General features: G+C 37.9%; 1 protein-coding gene across 4 annotated transcripts in view; it reads right to left on the minus strand.

Annotated features, from left to right (window-relative positions):
- Positions 1-3719: 3719 nt before the first annotated feature.
- ZMAT3 (zinc finger matrin-type 3) overlaps positions 3720-24489 on the minus strand; it is a 37088-nt gene continuing 16318 nt past the window's right edge. For 3 of the 4 annotated variants that reach the window (XM_061166619.1, XM_061166618.1, XM_061166616.1), the window contains 4 exons: positions 16587-16706; positions 13439-13605; positions 13219-13319; positions 3720-11170 (listed from right to left, as the gene is read on the minus strand). In XM_061166619.1, coding sequence (XP_061022602.1) covers positions 10959-11170; positions 13219-13319; positions 13439-13605; positions 16587-16706 — 600 coding nt within the window. In that variant the 3' untranslated portion in view covers positions 3720-10958. The remainder of the gene's footprint in view (positions 11171-13218; positions 13320-13438; positions 13606-16586; positions 16707-24489) is intronic. The other variant, XM_061166620.1, reaches the window with a different exon arrangement.

Here is a 24489-nt window from a genome sequence, read left to right on the forward strand (position 1 = left end):
TTCATAAAGACAAAGTAGAATGGTGGTTGTCATGCTCAGAGGGAAGAGCATATTTTTAATGAGCTAAGGAGTTTCAGTTTGGGAAGATGAAAATAGTTCTGGAGTTGGGGGGTGATGATAATTGCACAACAACATGAATGTACTTAATGATGCCACTGAACTGTAGACTTTGAAATGGTTAAAATGATGCACTTTGTTATGTATATTTTACTATAATTTTTAAAGTTCTTTTAATTTAAACAAATCACAACTATATATATATATATATATATATATATCTCCATCAAGAAGTGAAAAGTGAAAGTGTTAGTCACTCAGTCATGTCCAACTCTTTGCAACCCCATGGACTATAGCCCCCAGGCTCCTCTGTCCATGGGATTCTCCAGGCAAGAATACTTGAGTGGGTTGCCATTCCCTTCTCCAGGGGATCTTCCCAATCCAGGAATCGAACCCAGGTCTTCTGCACTGTAGAAGTTTTCTTTACCATCTGAGCTACCAGGAATGTTCATCAATGGAAGACCAAAAAAAAAAAAAGAAACTTTGGAAATTATACAAGGGAACACCACATAGTCAAAAAGAATGAGATCCACACGTGCTGGTCTAGAATGACTGCCAAGGCAAATGGGTCACTGGAAAAAGTGTATGGAATGCCACCATTCATACTACATAGCATATCTCTAGAAAAAATATCTAAGAAATTGGTAACGGCGATCACCTCTGGGGAAGAAACAGGGGAGCATGAGTTTAGGGGTGAAATTAGGACTTGCCTATTCAAAAAACTCAACTGATTTTTCTTTTTTTAAAACTGGTTTTTCAATGATCAATTCTCTAAATTATCCATATGACCAAGAGGGATGAAATTAAATAACTGGAATTCACACCTAATACCCCAACTCTGAGTAGCTGAATTTTACAGAGGTTAGGTAGCATGCCCAAGAGCATGCAGGTGACAGAACTGGCTAGTTATCTTAGCATGCACTTATTCTAAGGATGCGAAATATTTAGTAAGAGACTTTAAAGTATGTCTCTGTACTGCTAGTTTATTGAGGCAGAAAACAATATGTTCTCCAAAACAAATTATGTTTGGGAAAGCCTTAGTACCATGTAGTTTAGTTTGTATATTGTCAGCATGATTTACACATCTGGTAACATTTGCCCCGTACCTAATTTTTAAATTTTTTCAGCAATATTCTTTAATGAGAGGTTTTTCTAGTCCTTTCCTTCCAGACTTTTGTTGACTATCATTTTAACAGTTTCCATGCTTGTTTTTCACAAACCCAAAAATGTGTGAATGATGGATTCTTTAAAGCAAAATAGACATTTTTAAGATCATAAATTCATACACATGTATGCATACAGGGGCTTCCCTGGTGGCTCAGACGGTAAGGAATGTGCCTGCAATGCAGGAGACCCAGCTTCAGTCCCTGGGTTGGGAAGATGTCCTGGAGGAGGTATGGCAACTCACTCCAGCATTCTTGCCTGGAGAATCCCATGGACAGAGGAGCCTGGCAGTCTCCATGGGGTCACAGAGTCGGACACAACTAAGTGACTAACATTTTCACTTTTCACATATGCAAATACATACAAAACATATATCCTGAATGCAGATCTGCCACCTTCCTCACTCTGCACACTTTGGCAGCTAAAGCTGTGAAAGAATACACTCAGGATCTCCCAAAGACCTTCCTGCCTTTGCTTTATTTACAGATAAAAACTCCTTCCCACCACTGCTGCTGCTGCTAAGTCGCTTCAGTCGTGTCCGACCCTGTGTGACCCCATAGATGACAGTCCACCAGGCTCCCCTGTCCCTGGGATTCTCCAGGCAAGAACACTGGAGTGGGTTGCCGTTTCCTTCTCCACCACTAGGTGGTTTTTAAGCCAGAGTTCCTTCTTCCAAGATAGTGTACCAACCACATTCACACAGCTAACTGTAAGATTTAGAGGGGCCACAGGGGGGCAGTAGATACCTTTGGTCAAAGTCCATAACCTAGTAAGCTTTTTCTAGAAAACAGAAAAGAGCCTCTGGCATGAGCAAAGATTAAAAACTGAAGCTAATATGAAAGACATCTTGTTCCTGTCTGGAGGGATGGCTGCCAGCCAAAACACATTTGAAACTCTAATTATGTACTTAAAGACTTATCCAAAATGCCAGGCAGAAGTTATAGACTGCCCGTGGAGGAGCATATATCTTCCAGTGGCAAATTTCCATCTGTTCCTTTGGACATACTTCATTACAACTATTTGATCATCTTAAAACATATTTCCATCTACTCCTCCCTAATACACATCACTCTGTCTCTCTCACACAAAATAGAGTATATTTTTAGGTAAATTTTTTCCTCGTAGAGGGTAAGAACTCATAATCATATCTCAATTCAATAATATTTATACTTCAAAATAGTTACTTGCCTTTATTTTTTTTGCAGTTCCCAATTTTCAACAGTTTATGAATATCTCACAAGAGGAACAAAACGCAGTGGGTTAATCCTCACCTCAGACGACAAAAATCTTAAAACATCACAAAAAGATCTATTTCTGATCTTAACACTCTTATATCAATTCATAATAGACTGGGCAAGTTTAGTGTCAGTCTTTTCCATACAAGCAATTTGAAAAGATAACACCGAGTGCTTGACCTTGAATAGATTTTCAGCAGACAAATAAGCCTTAGAAATGCCTGAAGAAAGAAAATCTGACAAGCTCAAGTGGTTTAAAACTATTTTTATGTTCATTATCATGACTTGAAGCTAAAAATCTGTCGGAGATGATTTAATAAAATGTGCTGATGGCTTGAGTATTTTACAACACAGATAGATTCAATGAGATCTGTTCTTTTCATTCAGAAACACTTTTTTGTGCAGACACAAGACTTTTTCCCACGACAGTAAGTGTATGTGTCTGGCATTCCGATTAAACGAAGCACAACAGCATCTTCCAGGGCTCTAACCTTTTTAAAATGAGCATTTAAACTGAGAAGCACATTGCATCCTGTCAACCAGAGTGCTTCAAAGACATACCCCAATAATACATTGTTTATATAAGCTGATTATATTTGCAAAAGTATTTTATATATGAACACCCAAAAGATTATTGGGCATATTTGCCTCTTAATATGTGTTTACTTCCAGAAGCAACAGTTATGGTCCTGCCAAGCAACTTTTCTCAGAATTCGAAGGAAAGATTAAACTTAAATCTAAAAATTAAACCTATCAATAAAATGGAGAACTTGCTCCAATTGAGCGAGGCGAACTCCAGCAATGGGAGAATGGGTTAGTGTGGGCAGCAGGGTCAACTCTACTGCACGCCCAAGTAGGTGGCAATATACTCTGTGTAAGTTCAAGAAAAAAGCTATGGACTGTGGCTCAGTCATGTCTGCTGACTCTTTGCGACCCCATAGACTGTAGCCCGCCAGACTCCTCTGTCCATGGGATTTCCCAGGCAAGAATACTGGAGTGGACTGACACTTCCTTCTCCAGCGAATCTTCCCAACCCAGGGATCAAACCAGCGTCTCCTGCAAGTCTCTTGCACTGGAGGCATACCCTTTACCACAGAGCCACTGCGGAAGCCCCATGAGTTCTAGAAGCAGGTGGCAAATGACATGCAGACGGATAAAAGGTGAATCCTCAGCCATCAACCATCTGCATCAAAAATAACACCCCAGCACCTCAGTGCTGACAATGTACCTTCTTTCTTTGATCCCCAACTCACAACCAAACGATTTGCAGACAAGACTCAGAAACTCTTTTATTAAATTGAACACGAGATGACTGTTATAATAACACCAAGCCTTTATCAGAAATCAGTACATAAATGAGGATACACAGCCAAAATGAGCCATCAACAGAAGCAGTGTAAATTTTAAATAACTTTCAGGATTCTCTATTCAATATGCTTAAGAAAATAAAACCAAAAGAGCAATTTCAATTTCACAGTTCACAGTTGATTGGCTTCAATCCCAAGACATTTTTGCCATTTATGTGGCCTCAGAACACAGATTTCCAAAGTGGTGACTGGCACAAAGCCCCAGCAGCATACACAGATGTTAAATCCCTGTATGACATTAAGGGGAAATTGTAGGAAACAAACCAAATTTCATACAGTTCTGGCCAGCATTTTTTAGCTATATCCTTTACCAGAAACATCGTTCTAGGGAAACAGTAAAAGCAATTTTAAAAGTTCGCCATGCCATTAAATGAAGGGTTGTAAAGTTTCCCTTGGCTCCACGATTTTATTCTCTAATTTAAAACAATGAGCTAAAATGCAACATTAACAGTGAAAGCAAAATCAGTTTTGCTTCTGGATCTAGAGCATACATCCAAGAGAGGCAACTTATTGTCTTAGCAGACACACGGAATGCTTTAGAGCAGAGTCTGCCACACTCTAGTAAGGCATTTCAAAGCAGACACCCCATACCCAAACTAAATTATTATGGTCAGCTGAGGATAACACAAGGTGGACACCAATTAACACAGAATCAACATGAAATTCTTACAAAATGACACACATTTACAAAACCACAGAAAGATGCTCAAGTACCAAAAGAAGGTAAAACAATGACCAGCCACTCTAAAAGTTTTGTTCCTGTAAATGCCAGATTTTCAGAATAGATACAAACCACTTCATATGTGCTTTGCACTAGGATAATATTGTTCATCCGGACACATGGGGTTACTTTTCCTTAAAAAAATATATCATGTAGAGAATATACATATAATCAGTGATATAGAACATTTATTTTCACTAGTGAGGGGGTCACTTAAGCACTTACACAGAAAGAGTTATGAGTGAATCATGAAGGTTATGTAAATGTGAAAGGAAATCTGATAAAACCTGTATTTTTAGTATTCAACAGCAAAGTGAGATTTTTAGCAGTTGCATTGACTTAATAAGAAAGTATGACCATGGAAAAATCTTTTAAGGTCAAAGAATTGTAAAATGTCCAAAAAACAAAAGTCTAATTAGTAAAAATAGATAGTTTCATTTCAAGCGCCCTAAAGGGAGAGTTTATTTTGAAAGCCATGAAGTTTATCAAAGAGCACAAGAATATGAATCCAGGATATCAAAATTTCAGTTCTGACTTACCCACTGAATCTTCATAATCTGCAACAAGTCACTTAAATTCTTCTGATTTTGTCCACAAAATAATTGGCATAAAAATAAAGGCATATGTCAATACTTTTTTCCTAAACAGTACTAGAGTAAAGCTAAATATGGTTACTAAGGCTTACAATTTCAACAACTCATTGTACAGTACAATCATTTTTAATCCTGCTAATTATGGCTAAGAGAAAGCATGGGCAGTTACAATTCTCAGGGAATTCAAAGGCTTTAGATAAACTAATGGTTTCAACTTTCTAAACTACTCCATCTGTTCTTCTAGAGTTGTTTTAAACGGCTAATCATCTGTGGGGCTGACCCTTTATGCCTCTCTATTCTCTGGTAGAACAGGTGAAAGTAGTAACGGGAGAAATGATACCGTGGAGAAAAAAGCAGCAGTAGATTGAAATGAGGTATAAGCTGATTTAATAAACCCCAATCAGTAATTTACAGTTTTCTCAAGAAGCTGCATAGTTGAGCAAACATACGTCATAAAAACAGGGATAAAGAAAAAATTCTTATCATGAAGCTTTAAAATGTATGACAATTAAGCAATAAAATGACCAACACCAAAAAACTTCAGTTTGAAAAGGAGTTGTCTTCCCTCACTCTAAACATATACAAAAACAGAAACAAGAAGGCTGAAGTCCACAGGAGAAAAAGACATATGTTAACTGGCTCAGGTTATCAACTTCATACACTGCTTGTTAAAAGATGTGAAAATGTAAACAGATATTAAACTATAGTTAATTATGCCTATGCTGAATTGTTTAGGGAAGTATCTGAAATTTACACTAAAATGTATATTTTTTTAAAACTCCATTGTTCAACGGATAAACAGAGGGACAGACAAATATATGGTAATATAAGTACTGGAAACTGTTAACAGTAGAATCTAGTGCTAATATACTGTAAAATTTGTTAACTTTAAGGTACTTTTTAAATTTCTCATAATAAACTGTCAAGAAAAATGTTAGTATTTCTGCAGTAAAATTAATTAGCAGTGCATTTTAGAGACTCAAAGAATACAGGCAATTTAGAATTTTAAATTCATTGAAGTAAGAAAAATTTTACTTTAAAACATCTTGAACCTGATTTGTCAAGGTACCTGTTTTAAATGTAGAGATGAATTATAACAGCACAATGAAGAAGTATTATGCATGACAGTCTTCACACACTTCATGTGCAAATACATAATTCTGTCCTCTCTACAGTATTAGATAAGACAGTATTTGAAAACAACACTGGAATAAAGTTTTTCCAAACATCAATATCAAGCTCTTCCCAATCCATCACACTATCGATCACTAAATATAAATGCAATGCAGATCAAAGTGGAAAAAAAAAAATCAATGACTGTTGCCAGCCTTGGACAACTGGATTCATTTTCAGGATATATGGTTCCTGATCAGTTATCATACAGTTTTACTCAATATCAAATTGAGATTGCACAAATAAAAAAAAAAAAAAAAGATGCAGAACACAGAATTCACAGAAAGCTTTGTTACTCCAATTTCCTATTTTATGCATTGTGACTAATGGCAATAATTCTATCATCTCTTCTTTCTGTGAAATGCTAAAACTTGCTAAAGGCACTCATAATCTGGGCTTAACAAAGACAGGGTCACATGGGACCATAAGCCAGTATTTTTTTGGTAGCTACCCAGAAGGGGAGTTGATAAATGATCCTCCCATTCGCAGCGGGAAGACAAAGTCAAACAGCTCTCAGTAGAAATGTCGTATGAGAAGCTATTTACACAGCTATTTGTCCATTCAGTAAGAATGATAGTAATAGCTCACAATGACAGGGGTCCACCACCAAAAAAATTAAAGCAACAAGACATTCTTTATGATGCATGAAACTTCTAAATGGTGATTTGGCTGGTTGAAAAAAGAAAAGCCAGCAAGATGGAATCTTTTTAAAGTATCTGTTCAAAAGCCTGCATTAAACTTTTACCTATACTGACAAAACATTTCTCTACTTCTAAAGCAACTCTGCTGTCTTTCGTATATGCCACACCAACTGTTTTGGAAGGTCCTTCCAGCCTGTGTTCTGACAGTGAGGAAACAAAACAGATTAGGTTCCAAATCCATCACTCCTAGGCCTCTCTGTAGAGGACATTATGCAGAACAGTTACATGTCTGCCCTGACACAAGGGAGACTCGTTTTACATGGGTCACTGAACAGTCCTCCGACTGTTGTTGTTCATAGTCCCCACTGATTCAGGAGTGAGGGAATCACTAAAACCACCATTAATCCTTCAAGTCTATCTACAGAGGAAGACTTAATCAGATGTACAATATATATGTATATACACATACATGTGTATATATATATATCTTTAATCCTAGTTCAAAGTATAGATACAAGCAAGCACACCAGTATTGTAGAACAGCTCTATAAAATAAGGTGGATGATCTCATGCTTTCCTTTCAGCTGTTTAAGTTAGAGGGACATGGAGATGATCTCAGACAGCCATGATTTTTCATTCAATCTCAGGGTTTCAAAAAATTCTAAATGGTTTTCTAAGTTTATCAACTCAAGAAAAGGAGCAATAGTGAGGAAGAGTTGGAGGAAGTTTTTGCAAATGGTATAGGGCAATTATTCACCTTGCAGATTTCAGTGCAATAAGAGACAAATAGACACACGTCATAAACAACATGCACATATTTACAAGTTGTGATACATGACATACAAATACAAAACCAACAAAACATTTTCTCTTCAATGTGGAGTTGAAAGGATCACATGGCACACTCAGCTCTGTAGCTGAATATTTTTGAAAAAACACTTCGAAGACATAAGCAATCTAATCTTTTAATTGGAACACCAAAATTTTTCCTTTACATCTTCTTGCCCTCAATATTTTAGAAGAGTTTCTAATTCTTATCTTCAACATTGATTTCTGAATGACAACTTACATGAAGATATTCACAGAGAAGAGGCTTTGATGCTCTGAGTTCTTGCAGATCTAGAACTAGAATCTACTTATTTGACTAGAGGTTTCCCATTGGTTAGGCCTCTGTCCATCCTTGTATACAGTACATAAAAAGATATTAATGTGATTCCTGGGGAGCACAGGGTACAAATTCTAAAGGATATTACAGAGCAGGACCTGACTTTACTAAATGAAACTGACAGAGATCACATATTACTGAGTGCAGTACTAACAACAGCTTTCTTTGACAGGAAGAAAAAAAAAACCACTGTCCATAAGGAATGCATGAGTATGAGAAACTATACCATGCAGAGGTGTATTTACCTAGGCATTTCCTGTCTGACACCTCTGTCACCGTCTGTTTCGCCTATGGAACACAGGAGAATATTGCAAGGTAACAAGCCCAAAACACAACCCACTGTCACAGAGATTTGCGATTCCTTTTTTGGACGTGTATGTAACCTTTATAATCATGGAAGTTATTTATCAACTGCCTAGAGTTTGGAAAGTAAGGATCAAACCCAGCTATTGTAGGCAATATGGTTTCTAAGGTGTCATATAAAGCAAACATCAGTCTTTTTTAGTGCAAAGAAATAGAACAAGTAAGAAACAACACTATAAATCTAACTTTTTTCTTTAAAAGAAAATGCACTTATGCATTCATAACATCCATTAAGGGCACTGAGAGACTAGAAACCTGAATATGCAAGGCCAGGAAAAACACCAAGGCCTTAAGTCCACTGCTATTACATATATAAAATGAAATTGTTAAGTGGGAAGAGTAGAGACGATCCTTTCATTAATTTCATCTGCAAAGAAAAAACTGAAAGTGGATGAATGCCACTTGTATAAAATGTAAATTCTTATCCACAATCTTTTACTGTTATCTAAGGATTCAATGAAATTTTCTCTATGGTATCACATAAAACTATACATACATAGGTTTATATATGTGTGTGTATGTATATAACTACATATATATACACACATACATATACATGTGTATACATACATGTAGTCCACACACAGAGGGGGAAAATGAATTTTTAAATAATCGTAGAACCATGTGGCCAGCACTTTCATATTAAAATCTACCAAAAAATTACACTTAGCAGCAAAATGAGTAACCTACTAACCAATAAGAGAAGCTCTAAATTGCCCTAAAATAATCAATTATACTTTATAGCTTACTGCAAAAAAGTGTTATTATACTGATTCACAGGTCTAGACAGCACTTCAACAGAAGATTATTTCATTCTTCTGTTTCTGGGAGAAAATAAAATTACTAAGTAATTCTACTTTTCAAAAAACCATGACTTCAACAGAAGGGTAACTTGATAGTATACCAGAGAGTGTACCAGTATCACAAAACTTAATTTTAAATATGGGTCTAGATAATTCAAAAATTGTTCAGAAGTCCTAAAGGAATGGAATGATGATTATAATTTTCCTTCTCCTTATCTCTTTGCCTACAGAATTTTTAAGGAAAAATAGGAGTTTTATTTTTAATTAGTGATATAAGCAATCAAAAGTGAATTTACCATAGTGCAAAGATATTGCTCAATATAAACTTCTATGAACATGGCCTTTCAAAAGGAGTATGGATGAGCACCCATCTTATCCATGTAAATACAGTAAATAAGTAAAATACAGTTAGTGAAAGTTCATAGAATCCTCCATTGGTTAATCCAGACAAAACACTAGAGCTTCTCATTTTAAAAACAAAAAGCAAAAATAATAATACTGTTCTAATTATCAGATATGAAAGTAATCTATATTTTTATTAATCTATATCTTCAGAGAAGCTGAATTATAAAGAATAATGCCAAAGTTCAGGTATTTTTCTATTGGAAATGATACTAAAATTTGATTAACTGTTTTAAAAAAATTCTTTTCTTTCTTGGAAATAGTAAAGTAGTGATATTCTTCAGGACAGTCTACAAATTAGCAAGACAAAAAAGAATGTAAGTAAAATGTAAGGATCCATTTATCTAAAAAGTCTATCAAAACAAATATCAAGGGTTCTGAACTTACGGTTGAGACCATCACGTAAGTGCATGTTATTATCATGAAGTAACTCTAAGTTGAAAAATCAAACACATTTCATTTCCCAACACCAGCTGAGAAAAATATATTTTTTAAAAATCATATCTATCCTAAACTCATTGGATATTCAAATATGGGGCTTGGAAAACCTACAACACCATTCTGGGGCATGAAAATGAGCTAATTGGATAAGCTAAATCAACTGAAGGAGAACAAAAAAAAAAGGAGAAAAGAAGGTGAATTTAAAAGTGCAAAATTCACAACTGAAAATCAAGTTTCACTATCTGGAAGTACATAAACACATTAGAAGTGTCTGAATCCAAGAAAACCTGCATTTCAATAAGGAAGGGACATGATAAACAGAAAACACTATTCCGGGCAAGATTCTAATGCAGTTTACATAGGATATCCTACTGACAGTTCATTGAGTTGAGATGGTAAATCCAAAGAAACCTTGGGAAACTAAAATCTTTGCTTACCTGCTTTTACTGTGATCTGAAGCAAAAACTCGATAAAATTATTTAACAATACATAACACTAACACTGTAAAAGAATATGAAGTTTTTAAATAGTTAAAGCTCTAAGTGGTCAGGCTACTAGTTGACCAGAACTTGGTCAAGATAAAAAGGTCTGTCTCATGGGGTAGGTCGGTCACAGGCTTTAAGCAGCTCAATATAACTGACCTGAAAAAGCATCATGACTTAAGCACATTCTCTTCCTTCCCCAATTCTGACACCTTATGGTACCACTGCAGGTTATGTGTATTAACATCAAGCAGAGGAATGTACTCATATCGAGAGAACCACAAAGCAGGGCATGTTGACAGAAGGCGAGCAACAGGCAGGACAAGCTGCTCTATCTGAATATGACAATCACTATACGTAGCCCAGATTCTCCATCTCATTCCTGTACCGCTGTTCAGACACCTTGCTTTTATGTTGCTTGCTCTCTAAATGCTGCCGGAATTCCACCTCTTCGCCAGCCCCGACATTACACATGGAGCAGTAAAACTGGCCACTTGGAGTAACACACATGGCCAGATCACGTGGAATTCTCTGCCGAGAGCGGGGATTGAAGTAAGGACCTGCTGAAGCAAAAAGACAAAAGTAATATATTCACTTCAAAATACTCACTAAGCGAGTGATGGTCTGACCAATTATCACTGTAATTTGTAATTCTAAGCTCAAAGTATAAAATTCACAGATTCCTAGTTTGAAAAAAATGGGAAGTTAATGGGTTTTTTAAAATTACAATTTTATACAGGTTCAGTCTAAAAAGCTAAAATGATTCCTCCAACTATTGTCAGAAATGTTACTGCAGAGCCAAATCCACACTCTAAATGGCAATGTCTCTAAAAAGTGAATATAATTTTAGAAATACTTTCATTTCTAAGCATTATATCAAAAGTTATGTCATTATGCTACTACTTTAATCCAAAAATTCTACTTCTAAGTATTTCACTAAGAAAATGTTGAGAATTTTTGTATAGAGATTTATGAGGACATTTATTTAACTAGAGTTTATAAAAGTTTTTTGGGGAGGGAAAGGATAAAGGAAAGATCCAAACATACAACTCAAAAAAATCTTAGTAATGAATGTAATGAAAAACTAAACAGTCACTAAAAACAATGCAATAGAAAACTCTATAATTATAATATTTGATTATAATATGCTATTACATTAAATAAGAATATCACAAAATATGATCACATTTCCATTTTACAGAATATACACAAAAATGTTGGTAGAATTATTGATAATTTTATTTTATTTTTTTATATAACTGACTTAAGTTGGACCATTAGCTCAATACTTTACTGCTTTCCTACTATAATAATAAACATTTAAGGCTTTTCCCAAAATGTTACTTTGACTATATGCTACAAATTTTGATACATTTTTATTACAATTTGATTCTAAGAATGTTCAATCACCAGTATGATTTTTTCTTTGGCAAGAGAGTTATTTAGAAATGTTTAAAAACTTCCAAACACATAAAAATTTTGTGTTTTTCTATTATTGACATCTCATTTACTTGTACTCTGATCCAAGAACATAGGTCTAAATGGCCTTCTGTCCTAAAGGTTTTTGTTTTTTTTTTTAATCTAATGCTAAGACAGCTATTTTAGCTTCCTTCATTTCAACTGAATATTTTCTATCTAATCTTACAATTTTCTTTTTCACTGGGACTTTAAGTTTACATTTACTGCAACAATGATATATGTTTCAGACTTTCGTGAGACTTATTACATTGTGTTCTATATGTCCCTTTTTTCTATGTTTCTTTTGCCTTTCTAATCAATTTGTTGCTGTTTGTTTTACTGTTCACAAGAGTGACCTCTGCTCATATATGTGTGCACTGCAGGCTGAGGTAGGAAAAGGATGAAGGACTACTCTCCCTACTGAAGATGATCAGAAAATGCAGAAAATATTCCTATCAACTAGTAATTCTGAACTAAAAGTATGTATCAATCACCAAGGAAGCATTTGCAAAACACACACATGTCTGAGTCCCACTCTAAATTTACTGACTGAAAATCTCTAAGTCATGGTTCAACTATGTGTATTTTATAAAAACTCCCCAGATAATCTGAGTCACTCCCCTGGTTAAACACCAGTGCTATCATTTTTATTTTCCCTAATAACTGGGGATTTAATGTGGTGCAGCTTGAAACCAAATATTTCATTTTTATGCTACATTTAAATGTATCAGCTGGCAAATACCAGAAGTAACATAAAGGCACTAAGATAAGACACTTTAAAACAAAGACTCCGTTATGTGAAATTCTTGTAAAGCAAGTATACTTCAACTTTTTAAAAAGTTGCATTTTGGGTCTTAGAACCCAAGGATATATCACCCTTCCATCTAACTCATTTCTTATTCTTGGTTCTTTGAAATAAAGTCATATTCTTGATGTAAAAAAAATTAAATAAAATCCAAATAAATAATATACTAAATAGGAAATAAATAAATAAGACTTGAAATAAACACCAGCTTGAAAAGCCACTAGACCAATTCCACAAAACAAAAGCTAATCCCAAATTCTCAGGTCTATCTATTACCATTAAAGGAAATAACAATAGAGGACACCATTTGCAAAACATAGCCAAAGTATGTGAAAAGTCACAGAATACCTGAATTATTCTGTACTGCATACATATTTCTCCTATTAGGCATCATCTTATATTCATTCCCATCTTTCCGGGTCCGCCGTTGACCGACCTCTGAGGAGTCTCTGGAGAAGAGACGTTTTAAAAGAGTGAGACTTCTAAACAAGGCTCCCTTTCAACTCTTTTTCTCTAGACAGTGAGTCTCACATAACACTCTGGCCCAAGAGAAAACGGCAATACCTACGAGAATGAGTTACTCTGAGCTTCCGCCAGCCGCAGCCTCTTGGCATGATTCTTCCCTTGATAGTGAGCCTGGGCCACAGCCGGAGAGCTGAAGGAGGCATCGCAGAGCTTACAGTAATCATTTTCTGTGGCCAGGATCACTCTGCCTCCTGGCTTAAAGGACCCCATCTGACAGCAAAGACACAACAAATAAGGTTTTAAAGTGTGGACTCTGTTCTCCTCTCCTCTAAGTTCCCTCCTTCCAAGAGCTGAAAAATAACCCGTTATGGCATGACCATGAGCACGCAGCTTTATAAGGACAGGAAACTATTCGTTTCAGAAAGAAAGAGGAAAAAAAGGCTGGGAGACACTTAATCATGGCTTTGCATTACGATCACCTGTATACCAAGCTGGATGAATGCCTCATTGCTATTTTCATTGAAGAAATTTCAGAAAAGAAGTTTAAAAACCCAGCAAGGAAGATTCAGGGCAGCACAGGTTAAGGTCTACACTCACACTACCAGATAGAAAAAGTTTTCCCAGAATCCATTAACAAGCATGTACTAAATGCCTACTATTTATAGGGCTTGCAACCTAATGCAAAAGTGACACACAGACATGTATTAAAAACTAAACCTCTATCCCCAGAGTCTATAAATTAGCTACAGATATAGTGTGTGTGCGTGTGTGTGTGTGTGTGTGTGTGTGAGTTGCTCAGTCGTGTCCAATTCTTTGGGACTCCAAGGACTGTAGTTTGTCAGGCTCCTCTGTTGATGGAATTCTCCAGGCAAGAATACTGGAGTGGGTACCATTCCCTTCTCCAGGGGAGCTTCTTGACCCAGGGATCAAACCCTGGTCTCGTGCATTGCAGGCAGATTCTTTACCATCTGAGTCATCAGGGAAACCCACGGATACAGTATAAGTAGGAGGAAATAACCAGCAGGTCCAGACAGCTGTATTCAGGTTGGGAAACAATGAGCCACGGGAAACCTAACACATTCCCTGGAAAATAGTATATATACCTCAGTTAACTACTGCTGGGTTAACAGAACAGGCCAAACTAGATCTTGGCTAAAGAAGAATTAAATATACAATAAAGAATCTGGAAAGTGTATCATATCAGGACCAGCTGAAGCAGACTGCATTGTCTCACCTGGAAGAGAAGATTTTCTGGGGACAGGATAACTGTTTTCAAAAATCATAAAGATTTGTGCTATGAAAGAAGCCCACAGCTGTTTGGAAGCAGCTGAAAACAGTCTCTACCAGGAAGGAGCCGTCCAATTCTAGAGCAGCCTTCAAGAACTAGCACTGGGAAAACTCCTCAGCCTGAAGATCTCTCTGGCTATTCTGCTGTCCTCTGATTCTGTTTTTAACATATCTCATTTACCCCACAAATTCGGGAGGATAGAAGAATAGCAGATACTACTATCCACATCTTCAAGGACTGACAACCAGAAAAGTTATACCATGGTGTTTAGAAGTAGAGGTCTAAGGTCAAGAAAAATCAATGCCCCACTTTACAAAATCTGTAACACCATGGACAAGTTATTTGGCTTACCTGGGCTTATAGCAAACTTCCAAGTGAGACCGATGCTGCTGGCCCATGGATCACACTTTGAGAAATAAGTCAATACCTCTGAGTTGTTGCAAGCATTAAATGAAGTTAGGACCCAGGCCAAGAAGGAGGCAAGGAAGGAGCCATGGGCACCCAATATAAGGGAGCATCAGAAAACTTAGCTGATGAAAAAATACTTAGTGTAATATTTTCACAAATGAAACCCACAGCCAAAAAAACCAATGAGGTACAAAACATGAAAATTTTAAATAAAGACAGGATCAGCAACAGTGTCATGCCAAACCATATTGCAGCCTAAGGCAAAAGGGAAATCAGTAACAGTTATCCTATCTTTAAGTTTTTGCCATTTTGTTCACCAGTGACTTTTTCGCATTAATTTTGCATTTTAAAAATATCACATTATCTATCTTGATTACTGAGCATTTTAGCTCCCTCTTAAATTCTGTGCCTAAGTCAAGTACATCACTCATCTCACCCTCATCCCAGGGCTGAATGAAGTAATGTCTGAAAAGTGCTTAGCAGAGTACCTCACATAGTAAGAGATCAAAGTGATTATTAGTTATTATTATTTATGACCTAAGGGGCTTCCCTGATAGCTCAGTGGTGAAGAATCTGCCTGCCAATGCAGGAGACATGGGCTCAATCCCTGGGTTGGGAAGATCCCCTGGAGAAGGAAATGGCAACCCACTCCAGTACTCTTGCCTGGAAAATGCCATGGACAGAGGGGCCTGGCGGGCTATAATCCATGAGGTCTCAAAGAGTCAGACACAGCTTAGAGACTGAGCACTGAGCACACACATTTATGACCTATAAAAAAAATAATACTTCAAAGACAGATTAGAATCCATATTTCAGAGAGCACTAAAGTACAGGAATATCTTGCCTCAAACACCGATCTCCCAAAGAATAAATGGAACTTGGCCCTCAAGTGTGGGTCATAATACCAAAGTCCAGGAAGAGTGTATACAGGCTCTCTGTACAGAAGTAAGAAAGGGGCAGCTTCAAGAAACTGATCTCGCTGGAAGGCAATATATAAAGTCAATGGGGGAACTTTTCTGGTGGTCCAGTGGTTAAGACTCTGCCTTCCAATATAGGAAGCACAGGCTTGATCCCTGGTTGGGAAGCTAAGATTCCACATGTCTCATAGCCAACAAAATTCATAAAACAGAAGCAATATTGCAACAAGTTCAATAAAGATTTTAAAAAATGGCCCACATCAAAAAAAAAAAAAATCTTAAAAAAAGATAAAGTTAGTAGGATTGACCACAATCGAGATAAATGTTGAAAAATCTTTCTTTTCATTCAGGGCTTCATGTAGACATTCAGGGCCATTTAACCCAGAATTTTCAAATATGCATACAGAAAGCCTCATGAAATCATTTTGTTTCATTTCATGAACCATAACAAAATCCAATGAGAAGTCTTGGGATTCATGAATTTTTGCATTAAATCCAGTTATCAATGAGCTGAAAGCACCAAGAAGGGCGTTTTAGGAGTATTGGCTCAGCTGTACCTTGATGGGCACACAGATGACAAACTTCATCCATGGCCACCTGTGCACGGGGCAGCTCCCACCCTGACCCTCGAGTCTCACCTGCGGAGGGGCTGAAACAGCTGGGGCAGCCACAGGTTCCACTGCATTGCTCATTCTGGCAGGAGGAGGACAGCTATTTGCTGCATAGTAATTTCGGAGTTTCTTACCATGATTTTTACCCTAGAAGTAAAATGAAATGAGTCATTACTGTGAGGAAAATGTATCAAATTGAGTTAACCTATTTACCAAAAAAGAAAAAAACACATGTTATTCTTTCAGAGATATGCAACAGTGGAGTAAACAGTAGGTAGATTTGATTATTACATCTTAAAGTAGAAGACTCTACTCTTTGATTCTAACAGAATGATTAAATTTATCTGGGAGAAATAAGCTAACAAAGTCAAAAGACATTAATTTCCTATATATTTCTGGAAAACAACCATTTTCTAGTGATCTGTGTCCTCTGCCAACTTGTTGCCATTCAATTGCCGCTGCCTAAATATGAATTTTATGACGCTCTGATCTAATCTATTTTATAAGTCAGTAATGAAATGGATAATCCAATTACTTTTACAAAAATAGCACTTCCAGAGTATCTTTTTACTTACAAAGAACTCTCCTGGGCATTGGCTCATTTGCCACTCACAAAAATCCTGAAAGAGGAATTTGTTGATGTTATCCATATATGACAGCTGAGACACTGCAATCCAGGCAGCATAGAGAACTTGCCTCCGACACCTTCAGGAGGCCTAGCAGCGGGGTCACAGCTTGAAGCAAGCCTTCTGGACCCAAAGCAAGGCCCTTTTTCATACAGCATGATGGCTTCAGGGTACACTGTGAACCTCTATTAAAATGGATTTGCCTCTCTCATCATGTTTCCTTTATCATTCTCAAGTTTATGGCTGAGCTGATAAAAACTGGTGGGAAGGGGCAGTCCAAAAGCATCCTAAATGAGGGTTAAACTGTATATTATTCTTTAAACTGCACTGAAAAACCAAACATGTAGGCAAATATTTATATACCATCTACTATATGCTAAGCCCTAGAAATAAAAAGGACTAGCTAGCATATGGTCTAGAGGAGGAGACAAATATGTAAAGCAGTTAAAGGAATGAGTGAAATTCCACCTAATGGCCCCTGAAATGCCATAAAGGTGCTCTTACCATTATCACAGTGACCTCCAGGGAGTCAAATCCAGGGGTCACATCTGTGCCTTTATTATACTCTAAGAAACACGATACTATTGATACTCCCTCCTTCTATCATCTTCTATGATTCCCTCTTACCTCCCAGCCTCTCATTCTCTAAAAGCTGCAGTGTCCAATGCACTACCCTCAGCCCTCTTTTCTCTCCATCCATACACAAACCCTAGTTATTTTACTCAGTCTCATAACTTTAAAATACAATCAATAAGTTGGTGATTCCCGAAATTACCTATCACTATTCCTATTATGGACTGATAGCTTATGTCCCTCCAAAACTCCTATTTTGAAATCAAATCCCCAATGGGATGGTAGTTGGAGGTGAGACCTTCAGAAGGTAATGAGGTCACAAGGGTAGAGTCTAATTAGTGCCTTTTAAAGAAGATATCAGAGAGCTCCCTTGCCCACTTTCCACCATGTAAGAATTTAGGAGAAATCAGCTGTCTGCAATCTGAAAGAGGGCCTCAGAACCCACCCATGCTAGATCCCTGATCTCAGACTTCCAGCCTCTGCAACTGTGAGAAATAGATATTTGTTGTTTGAGTCACCCAGCCTATGACAAAGACAATCCCTGACCTTCAGAACCATACGGTCAACTGCCTCCTTGCTGTCCACACATTGCAGCCTTAAGAGGCAGGTGGGTGGGTGGGTGGGTGGGTGGGTGTGTGTGTGTGTGTGTGCACGCGTGCACGCGCACACGCGCTGACCTGTGTCCAACTCTGCAACCCCATGGACTGTAGCCCGCCAGGCTCTTCTGTCCATGGGATTTTCCAGGCAATAATACTGGAATGGGTTGCCGTTTCCTCTTCCAGAGGATCTTCCTGACCCAGGGATCGAACTCACATCTCTTGTATCTCCTGCACTGGCAGGCAGATTCTTTACCATTGTGCCACATGGGAAAGCCCCTTAAGAGGCATATCCAACTTAAAACATCTAAAACATCAAATTTTAATTCCCTCCCTGCCACAGAACCATCTCATCACTGCCACCACCACCATTCATCCGCATGTCAGTAAATGACATTACTCTCCACCTAGTTACTCAAGAAAAGCCAAGGAGTCCATTCTTTGATTCCATCCCTCCTTAAAGCCAACACATTCAACTGATAAGTCACTGTCTCACTTAAAATTTTCCAATGGCCTCCTACTACACTTAATCAGCGAATCTTTCCTGTAAGCCCTTTTTGATCTGGCCCTGTCTACTTCTCAGATTTGATTTCACCCAGCCCCCTGCCCCCCTCCTCATTATGTTCCTGCCTGACAACCAAACACATACACTTAAAACGTGCCAAACACATTAACTCTAAGGCCACTGCACTTGCTATTCTTTCTGCTTAAAATGTTCTTCTTTCCAGTCTCTACATGGCTGGCTCCTTCTTACCTTTCAAGTCTCAATTCAAACAACATCAAACAACATCTCACTCAATCTGAGGTGTCACCCCCATTGACCAACACTTCCCCCACCCAAAACACACACACTGAATCACCTTACCACACTTTCCTGTTCTATTTCATCACAGTACCACTTATAACTAACTGAAATAATGTTTTTTTGCTTATTTTTTTCTCTTTCCTACCCTCTGGAATGTAGACTCCTTGAAAATAAGGACCTTGTCCATCTTATGTCCTGTTCTAGTCCCAATTTCTAGAACAATTTCTAACACATGGCAGACAATCACTATATATTTGTTGGCTAAGGGAATCACTATTAGAGTGGAAATAAGGAGCAAACTGCTAAGAGAACAAAGAGAAGGGAAGGCTTACTTCTGCCTGAGAGTACCAGGGAAAGCTTCCCTGAAAGGGGGACATATGAGTTATCTTTTAAAATGAGCAAGTTTACTAGGCAAGTAAGGAATGAGGGGGAAGATAACTGTTAATAGAGGAACGGTGTAAGGAAACAGCAGTCTGCTTGAGATGGTCTCCAGGATCCTTTGGAAAAGAGGTAGGAGCTGATACACACAGGGAGCTAATTGTATTTAGTTTTGTCGATGATACAGACCTTGGACTTTAGAGGCAGCAGGGGGCTCTGAGGGGCTTTAAGCACAGCAGTTACATGACTGAATTGCATTTGATAAAGATCATTAGAAATGGGAAGACAGAAAAAAGAGCCTAGGGAATGAGGGTCCAGAAAAGAGATTGAGAATGTCTGGTTAATGAAGTAAAGTGGAAACTAGACAACTGTAGCATTATGGAAGTCTAGAACAAGGTGTTTCAAAAAAAGAGTCTAATTAGATATATTATAACCCAGAATATTTACTTTCAGGTATTCCAGACAAAAGCATACATAGGCAGAATTACCTATAAGAACAAAAGAATGGGAAAGACTAGAGATCTCTTCAAGAAAATTAGAGATACCAAGGGAACATTTCATGCGAAGATGGGCACAATAAAGGACAGAAATGGTAGGGACCTAACAAAAGCAGAAGATATTAAGAAGAGGTGGCAAGAATACACAGAAGATCTATACTATCTGGCTCACCTAGAGCCAGATATCCTGGAGTGAGAAGTCAAGTGGGCCTTAGGAAACATCGCTATGAACAAAGTTAGTGGAGATGATGGAATTCCAGTTGAGCTATTTCAAATCCTAAAAGATGATGCTGTTAAAGTGCTGCACTCAATATGCCAGCAAATTTGGAAAACTAAGCAGTGACCACAAGACTGGAAAAGGTCAATTTTCATTCCAATCACAAAGAAAGACAATGCCAAAGAATGTTCAAACTATCACACAGTTGCACTCATCTCACACGCTAGCAAAGCAATGCTCTAAATTCTCCAAGCTAGGCTTCAACAGTATGTGAATCGAGAACTTCCAGATGTTCTAGCTGGATTTAGAAAAGGCAGAGGCACCAGAGATCAAATTGCCAACATTTGCTGGATCACAGAAAAAACAAGAGAATTCCAGAAAAACGTCTACGTCTGCTTCATTGACTACACTAAAGCCTTTGACTGTAAGGATCACAACAAACTATGGAAAATTCTTCAAGTGATGGGAATATCAGACCACCTTACCTGCCTCCTGGGAAAGCTGTATGCAGGTCAAGAAGCAACAGTTGGAACTGGACATGGAACAATGGACTGGTTCCAAATTGAGAAAGGAGTAGAGTCAAGGCTTGCTTATTATGGTCACCTTGCTTATTTAACTTATACGAGGAGTACATCATGCGAAAGTCTGGGCTGGATGAATCACAAGCTGGAATCAAGACTGCAAGGAGAAATATCAATAACCTGTCACCAGTGGTGCCATATGACACCAGTCATACGGCAGAAAGCAAAGAGGAACTAAAGAGCCTCTTGATGAAAGTGAAAGAAGAGAGTGAAAAAGTTGGCTTAAAACTCAACATTCAAAAAACAAAGATCATGGCAACCAGTCCCATCACTTCATGGCAAATAGATGGGGAAACAATGGAAACAGTGACAGACTTTCTTTTCTTGGGCTCCAAAATCACTGCAGATGGTAACTACAGCCATGAAATTAAAAGATACTTGCTCCTTAGAAGAAAACCTATGACTAACCTGGACAGCATATTAAAAAGTAGAGACATTACTTTACCAACAAAGGTCTGTCTAGTCAAAGCTATGGTTTTTCCAGTAGTCATGTATGGATGTGAAAGCTGGACCATAAAGAAAGCTGAGTGCTGAAGAATTGATGCTTTGGAACTGTGGTGTTGGAGAAGACTCTTGAGAGTCCATTGGACTGCAAGGAGATCAAATCAGTCAATCCTAAAGGAAATCAGTCCTGAAAATTCATTGAAAGGACTGATGCTGAAGCTGAAACTCCAATACTTTGGCCACCTGATGGGAAGACCGACTCACTGGAAAAGACCCTGATATTGGGCAAGACTGAAGGCAGGAGGAGAAAGGAATGACAGAGGATGAGATGATTCAATGGCATCACAGACTCGATGGACATGAGTTTCAGCGAGCTCCTGGAGTTAGTGATGAACAGGGAAGCCTGGCGTGCTGCAGTCCATGGGGTCACCAAAAGTCAGACAGGACACTTCGACATGACTGACTGACCAAACTGACTAAAGGACCCAAAAGAACTGTTAGCAGAAGAACTGTTTGTAACCACTGAAAAGTGGAAACAACTGAGGTGTCCAACTACAGGATAATGGATAAAATGTAATCTGTTTATACAATGTAACACTATACTGTGGTGAAAATATAAATCCTAGGCCCAGTGTGACAACAAAAAAGATTCTTATAACAAAACCTTGAATAAAAAGAACATATTGGAAAAGAAGATATGTAAGCATAATCACTTTAATATGAGTGTTAAAATATGAAACCATTACATTTTATGTAGGAAGATATATATGTAGCAAAAATACAAAAAAGTGGCGGGTGGGGAGGTGGGGGACAAAAATACCAATTTAGTATGGTGGCTACACCTGGGAGCATAGGAGCTCCATTCAGTTCAGTTCAGTCAGTCAGTCGTGTCCAACTCTGCAACTCCATGGACTGCAGCACGCCAGGCTTCTCTCTCCATCACCAACTTTCAGAGCTTGCTCAAACTCATGCCCATCGAGCCAGTGATGCCATCCAACCAAGAGTCAGTAATGCCATCCAACCTCTGTCATCCCCTTCTCCTCCTGCCTTCAATCTTTCCTAGTATCACGGTCTTTTTCAATGAATCAGTTCTTCCCATCAGGTGGCCAAAGTACTGGAGCTTCAGCTTCAGCATCAGTCCTTGCAATGAATATTCAGGACTGATTTTCTTTAGGATGGACTGGTTTGATTTCCTTGCTATCCAACAAGGGACTCTCAAGAGTCTTCTCCAGCACCATAGTTCAAAGGCATTCATTCTTTGGCACTCAGCTTTCTTTACAGTCGAACCTTCACATCCATACATAACTACTAGAAAAACCATATCTTTGAGTATTCAGATCATTGTCAGCAAAGTCATGTCTCTGCTTTTTAATATGCTGTCTAGGCTTGCCACAGCTTTTCTTCCAAGGAGCAAGTGTCTTTTAATTTCATGGCTGTAGTTACCATCTGCAGTGATTTTGGAGCCCCAAAAAATAAAGTTTGTCACTGTTTCCATTGTTTCCCTATCTATTTGCCATTAAGTGATGTGACCGGTGCCATGATCTTTGCTTTTTGAATGTTGAGTTTTAAGCCAGCTTTTTCTCTCTCTTCTTTCACTTTCATCAAGAGGCTCTTTAGTTCCTCTTCACTTTCTGTCATTATAGTGGTATCATCTGTATATCTGACGTTGTTGATATTTCTCCCTGCAATCTTGATTCCAGCTTGCGATTCATCCAGTCTAGTCTTTTGCATGATGTACTCCTCATATAAGTTAAAAAAGCAGGGTAACAATATACAGCCTTGACTCTACTCCTTTCTCAATTTGGAACCAGTCCATTGTTCCATGTCCAGCTCCAACTGTTGCTTCTTGACTTGCATACAGATTTCTCAGGAGGCAGGTAAGGTGATCTGGTATTCTGATATCTTGAAGAATTTTCCACAGTTTGTTGTGATCCACACAGTCAAAGAGTAGTCAATGAAGCAGAAGTAGATGTTTTTCTGGAATTCTCTTGTTTTTTCTGTGATCCAGCAAATGTTGGCAATTTGATCTCTGGTGCCTCTGTCTTCTCTAAATCCAGCTAGAACATCTGGAAGTTCTCGATTCACATACTGTTGAAGCCTAGCTTGGAGAATTTAGAGCATTGCTTTGCTAGTGTGTGAGATGAGTGCAACTGTGTGATAGTTTGAACATTCTTTGGCATTGCCTTTCTTTGTGAATGGAATGAAAACTGACCTTTCAGAAAGGAGCAGCTTAGTTGGGAAAAGACACAACTTCAATTGAACTGAAGCTAGATGACTCTAGCTTTTCATTCTAGAAGCTACATGACAAATATGCATGTCCATTATATTATTTCAAATATTTTTTATGTCTGAGGGGCTTCAAAAAGATTTTAAAACACCACCAACAACAACAAAAAAAAACAGACTGGTTCTACAAGGTCAGGACAGAGAAGTAATATTGCACTTGAAAAGATACAGATTAACAGATATATAGATATAACAGATACAGATATAACAGATATAAAGAATAACCTTGGTAAGAACCACTTCAGTAGAGTAGTGGGGGATAAAAACCACATGAAGGGAAAGAATGGGAGAGGTGAAAATGGAGACAAACAATATAGGCAGCTATATGGACAAATTCTACTGCAACATGGAGCAGAGAAACAGAGTACGGAGTCAGAAGGGGAAATGAATCAGTAGGAAAAAAATTTTAAGATGGCTTAGGCTTGTTTGCATGGCAAGAGGAGGAAGTCAGTAAAACAAAAGAAAAGGTATGCAGGAACCACAGCACAGTTACAGAACCATAGTCCATAAAAAGGCAGAAGAAAATGAGGTACATTGGATTACAGGAGGGATCAACCTTAGACAGTGTCAGGAATTTTAATTCCAAAGCAGTATCTACAGCAGTATTTGAGCAGATATTGCATCCATACATTAATGATAGTAATGGCAACTAACCATTTTGAGCACTTATGTGACAGGTAGTGTTCTAGACACTTTATAAATATTATCTCATTTAACCATCATGAAATCTCTATCACGTAGGTAAAATTATTGTCCCCATTTTACACATTAGGAAACTAAGTTCAATGAGTTAATCTTTTACCCAAGAGTTTTCAGAGAGCTCCCTAGAGGCTGCCTAATTTGCATTTCTCCATATATCCTCCATAAACAACACAGAATAAGAAAAACAAAACTGCACAAAACCTATGCCCTCCATACAACTAGAAG

The sequence above is a fragment of the Dama dama genome, chromosome 19, assembly GCF_033118175.1.
Source record: "Dama dama isolate Ldn47 chromosome 19, ASM3311817v1, whole genome shotgun sequence".
Taxonomy (NCBI): domain Eukaryota; kingdom Metazoa; phylum Chordata; class Mammalia; order Artiodactyla; family Cervidae; genus Dama; species Dama dama.